Consider the following 6,000-nt stretch of genomic DNA (forward strand, 5'->3'; position numbering starts at 1 on the left):
AACAAGCGTCAATAGTTTACGATAACGCATCTTGATTATGTGAGTTCTGCTCGGAGGTCATTAATCGTCACAGAAGTATTTGTCGTGGTGTCCGTTGCTGCTAAACCCCCACAATGCTCTCTACCTGGAGTCTGAGTGATGCCTCCTCTGGTCTCTACAGTATTAAACAGTACAAGGCTCCACCTGCTGGAACAACCAGGTACTACACCTTAACAAAATAAACCTGACCAAAACATCACGAAACTTCTCCGCAGTGACTAAAACTTGTCCAAAACTACTCAAAGGTCGTTCAAAATGATCCGATGCTTGTCCTAAACGACTCAAAAAACGTCAAAATGTTTTTCCAAATGTGAAAATTCCTCAGAAAGTGTCTGAAATTTCTCAAGAAATGTCAAAAAAAAAGCACGCAAAAGTTGCCAAAAGTGTTTTTAAAAATTGCCCAAAAAAGTCATATCCTCATCACTCCTAGTTTGTTTTAAACATTTTAGCTGTACTACTTGAACTCCTACAACGCTCACTGCTTTTCCAGCATGAACTGCTCGTTGTCTTCTCCTCCAGTTGCTAAACTGAAATTAAACACGAAGAGACTCCACCTGGTGGAACAACCAGGTACTGCAGTTGATCCACAACACATCTTATGACGCGTACGTCCTTCGATTTCTGCTTTATCGGCTAAATTAACAGCAATGACTTGATTGGACGTCAATTACTAACGTACCCGATGCATTCCAGTATCCACACGTTTATACTGTAGAGTGTGCAAGACGTAGATTCAGTTTGTCCCAATATGTTGTACATCCAACCAAAAAAAATGCCAGGATGTTCTACTACATCCAGTCCAACATGATTTTTTAACTCATAATCCTCTGCGCAGCTACATCATGGCGTCTGGTTCAAGTATTAATCAGCTCGACCCACCGACAGCGAAATAGTCTGAATTTATGCACGAAACTATACAAGCTTCACGAGGGCAGCTCGAGCATGTAGTGGAAATAAAAGACAAAGTGTGCGATGTGGAGCCTTAATATGGGGCAGCTTCACGGTAGAAATACTCAATGCTTTACTCTGTCAGCAAATAAAAACACCATATGAACGTGTTAACAAGCTAAAAAAACTGGATTTTCATTAGACGGCGTCTTTAAAACCAACCAGCCGGACCTTAAAAAAGTCTTTTGTGGAAAATCCAAAGAGCTGCTCAAAGGGAGTCTTTGGATTTTTCGTGTTTCTTAAACTGACTGTGGGAGTTTCGCTGATGAGGATCCGTTAATTATCCTCCAGGATGATTAATTAAGCGATACGATCTGCCCAAACCTCGTCTACGATCGCGTCCATACGGAGAACCAGAATCTGTACGTTTCAACTCGGCCTCCACAAAATCCCGTTACCGTATGACTGAACTGCAGCTTAATTAAAGGAAATGTATTTTCTGCCAGATTCCGTTTGTTTGCAATAAATCACAAACGCGGCTCCAATCAACACATCTTTGCCGTTTGTGTTCCTGTGTTGGATGGACTTGTCACCGTGGCAACCCAGAAAATGGAGGAGAAGCTTCAAATATGTCATAAAAGAATTGTGGTTTAACCCAAACCAGGTTGGTTCTAAACCTTAACCAAGCTTCTGACCTGTAAAGGTGTCAAACAAAATCTGATGTTTTTGCTATTTTGGGGCCGAATCAAAACCAGACAAACTACATGACAAAAAACTAGACTCAACTATGAGATTTCTCGTTAATTACGGGACTTGAACTCTGGTCTTCTGAGTTTATCTTCTTACGTCCTCGTTTCCTGCCTCTAAACACGAACTTTTCCAAATCGCCTTCCATTCGCTCCTCATCACAGCTCACGAATTATATTTATTTCAAAAAAATAAATTAGGTTTCCTTCCCAAAACATATTTGAAAGTCTATTTGTGTTTAATTTTGTAGGTTGACAAACTAATATATGTTGTAAACGAAGGCCTGTAGGTCTTTTTTCTGTAGCTCAAAATGAGAATTCAGGCGATATTTTATGCTCATATAAGCACATATTTAAAAGCTAATTGTGGAAAATGATGTAAATTTTCCCAGAACGATTAAAGGGGTGTGAACCTGAGATCAAGATCCCAAGTGGGCGGATATCCGTCAGTGTATGAAAGTAAAATTATGTTTTTTTCTTCATACATGTGAGGGTTTAATCATATTAGAATCTTGTGGAGACAGAATTGAAATATAAATGATGCTACATAAAAGAACAGAAACCCGTTTTTAAAGCTTCGCGTACACGAAACTTTTGCGCGTTGGGAAACGTGTGATGTCAGAGGGGCGGGAGGCCGTGACCGTCACCACGGCGACCAGGTTCAAGGACACGAGGGCGGCATCATCATCATCATCATCATCATCATCATCATCATCGAGAGGCTGCACGTGGACGACGTCGCGGGCCTTCGGGGCGTTAAATTCGTTATCCTGCCTCCTCACCTGTTCACCTCCGACACGGCCGTCTGTCTCTAACCGTCCGTCTGTCTGGCAGGTATGCAGATGTGGACTCTAATCACCTGCATGCAGACGGAGGCAGAAAACCAGATCTGCAGCGGGAGGCTCTTCGTCCACCTCCTCCCTGCAGAGCTCCTTTCTCTTTTCTTTTCTTTTTTTTTTCACGTTTTCTCATTAAAGACCCTCCTCGTCTCGCTGCTTTCGGCCACATTAGGTGTCACACGGTGGCGGCGGCGGCGGCGAGAAGGCGGCGCCCTGACATCAGGAGCACGCTCAGTGCACGCTCAACCCCATCCACAAAATATGTATTGTCAGCACTGTGCATAATCCGCCCGCTACCTTTTCCCTCCCGGGCTCACCTCAGCTCGGCGAGCAGCGGACCCCACCTCCCCGTATACATTACACACCACCTCCTGCGCCGGCCAATCAGCAGCCGGAGCAGGAGGCAGACTTGGAAAGCACATAGTTACAGAGCGGATCTATAGGTTTGGAGGCGGCGGAGAGCGGCGGCCGGCGGCGGCGGCGGCAGGGGGGGCCTTTATCCGAGCGGTCATTACAATGCAGGGCATCCCCGAGTGTGTTTTGGCGAGAAGCCAGAGCGTGAGGCCACATGCACACAAACACAAACACAGCGAGTCCTGCAACACTTAATCACCGGCGGCATCGACTCGGCCGCGCTGGAGGCTGCTTCTGAATGGATCCCCAGCAAAAAGAAATGCAAAAAGACACAAAACACACAAACCGGGCAGACGCACACCAGCTCCTGCATCACATTAAATTTAACCACCGGCAGCATCGATCTGGCTGCACTGGAGGAAGGAGAGGTGGTTTCTGAATGAATTCTGAGAAAAAAAATGGGCACAAAACGAGAAAATCGCACCAAAACCACACAAACGAGCCACTCCTGCAACACTCTCCATTACATGTTTGACCACTTGCAGCATCGATTTGGCTGCACTGGTGGCAAAAAAGGAGAAACCAAACCAAAGAAACCTCAAAAAGCTATTTAAAAAAAACCCAAAGACTGTCACTCCTGCAACATTTAGATTCAACCAGCAGCAGCATTAATTTGGCTGCACTGGAGGTTGTTTCTGGATAAATTCTGAGCAAAAAGATGCAAAATAATTCACACAAATCAACCGCTTCGGCAACATTTTCTCTGAAATTTCACCACGAGCAGCTTTAATTTGCACTGGGGCTTATTTCTGAATGAATTCTGAGCGAACACAGACGCGCAAACGACCACAAAATCGACCACAAAAGACACAAAAACAGCTGGAGGTTGTTTTCTGAATGAATTCTGAGCATTTCTCCACAGATCAGGCTCCCGTCGGCCGAGCAGCCTGTTTGAGTTTTCCACAAAAGGTCATTTGACTTGTCCGCCCTGAGAGGAGCTGGTAACCATGGCGCCACAGGGATGGATGGATGGAGGAGGAGGAGGAGGAGGAGGAGGGTGTCCCGCGGTCATGGCAACCAGCATCCCCGGGGTTTGTCACCACCTGGTTGTCAGGTGCTGCTGCAGTCACAGCCTCAGAGGAATACCAATGGACGGACGCCGGGTTCTGGGTTTAAGGGGCTCCGCAGAGGACCCCTCCATCCTCCCCCGCCTCCTCCTCCCCCAGCAGCCTCCCCCCTCGGGCGCCATGCAGCACTCAGGATGAACCCACAACCCTGACGTGTCCCGGTGAGGCAGACAGGTGAGCTGCGGTCTTACCTTTCACTTGGCTCTCGTACTCGGCGAGGATTTCTTTGTCCTTCTTGCTCTTGTTGGAGTTTGACATGGTGTCGCAGGTGTGATACAGGAAGGAGGAGGTGAGGGGGGAGAAAGAAAAAGCCCCACGCAAAAAAAATAAAAAAAATAATAAATCCCGCTTTATTTCCCTCCGTGGGCTGCTTCACCCGCAAACATGCTCCTCATTCATCCATCCAGTGCCGCAGCAGCTCAGCCTCGGTGGCCCCGCAGCTCCACGCCGAGGAGGAGGAAGAGGAGGGAGAGGAAGAAGAGGAGGAGGACTCACGCACACTCGCGGAGAAATCACCCACTCGTGACCGCCGCTGCCGCCGCGAGGACCCGCATCCAGCTGATGGAGTCACATTAAAGCCGCAAACGCAGCGCGCACATGCATGCAGCGGTCTGCAGGGAGGGGAGGGAGGAGCGCGCACACGCCCACCAACACGCGCCGGACCACACACACACACACACACACACACGCACACGCACGCACGCACGCACGCAGACACGCAGCAGGGCGAGTTTGCTGCTGTCGGATGCTATCTCCACCTTCACGCACACGGACACACGCGCACGGCAGCTCGTCCGCGCGTGAAGCAGTAAATGAAAAGCCGGTGAGCAAATTAAATGGGTGTGTCCGCGCTGGGGGCGGGGCCACGGCTCTGATTGACAGCTGAGGCGGCCACTCAGAGTCCCGACAGGAAGGAAAAGACTTAAAGTTCAGGAATTCAGAGAAATGTAGATTAATTTTAAAAATCAGCTCGTGAATGTAAATGAGCACAAATTTGTCTGAAATCTTTGAGTCTCACTTTGAAGTGACAACAAAGCAGCAACTACAAAAACACAACAGCAACAAAAACTGCAAAATGATACCACAGACACACAAAACAAAAAGATATAAAACACTGCAAAACGATAAAAAGGTACAAAAATAAAAATACAGTCCCCACAAAGAGACCGACAGCAATCAGAGGAACAGAAATCAACCAGAAATAGGAAGAAATCAACCACAAATTGACAGAAAACAATCACAATAAGACAACGCAAGCTCACAAAAGACACAAAACAACAACAAAAACATACAAAACAACCATAAAAACATACAAGTTAACCACAAAAAGACAAACTATCTGCCAAATAACATCAAAATGGGACGTGAAACAGCCACAAAATAAAAATAACACAACAAAAAAAATGCAAAAAGGCACAAACCAGCCAAAAAAGACACCAAACAGATGGGAAATAGCCCAAAACATAACCTCAAAGAGACACAAGAGACCACAATGAGACCGACAACAATCCAGGAAACAGAAATCAACCAGAAATAGGAACAGACGCACAACAAAAAAATGTAAAGTAATACAAAAAGACAATAAATCTCCCTTAAACGGCCACTAAAGACACAAATCAACCACAGAAATCAACAAGCTGCAAAATAACTCCACAACTCAATGCAAAAAGGCACAAATCAGCCAAAAAAAGACAAAAAAGCTGCAATAAGACAAAAATCAACCATAAAATGAAACAAACCAGCAGGTCAGGACTCAGGTCACCATTTTATTTCCTTTTCTTTTTTTTTCTTTTTACAAACAGTTCAAACTGAATCTTTATTTAACTTTTGGGTTCAGATTTGTGGCTGTTTGTCTCCATCTGCTGGATTTATCTGCACACAGACACACAGCAGCTCATCCTCACATGAGGCAGGAAATGAAAAGCCGGTGAGCAGATTAAACAGGTGTGTCTGGTCTGGGGGCGGGGCTACTGCTGTGATTGACAGCTGAGGCAGCCACTCACAGGA

The 6,000-nt window shown here is 46.2% G+C and overlaps 1 protein-coding gene across 1 annotated transcript in view; it reads right to left on the bottom strand.

Moving 5' to 3' along the window:
• LOC103364501 (SLIT-ROBO Rho GTPase-activating protein 1) overlaps positions 1-4,251 on the bottom strand; it is a 42,826-nt gene extending 38,575 nt beyond the window's left edge. Inside the window, exon 1 of the mRNA XM_008291646.1 lies at positions 4,185-4,251. Coding sequence (XP_008289868.1) covers positions 4,185-4,251 — 67 coding nt within the window. The remainder of the gene's footprint in view (positions 1-4,184) is intronic.
• Between the last annotated feature and the right edge of the window lie 1,749 nt (positions 4,252-6,000).

Source organism: Stegastes partitus, unplaced genomic scaffold, assembly GCF_000690725.1.
Source record: "Stegastes partitus isolate 25-593 unplaced genomic scaffold, Stegastes_partitus-1.0.2 Scaffold753, whole genome shotgun sequence".
NCBI classification, from domain to species: Eukaryota; Metazoa; Chordata; class Actinopteri; family Pomacentridae; genus Stegastes; species Stegastes partitus.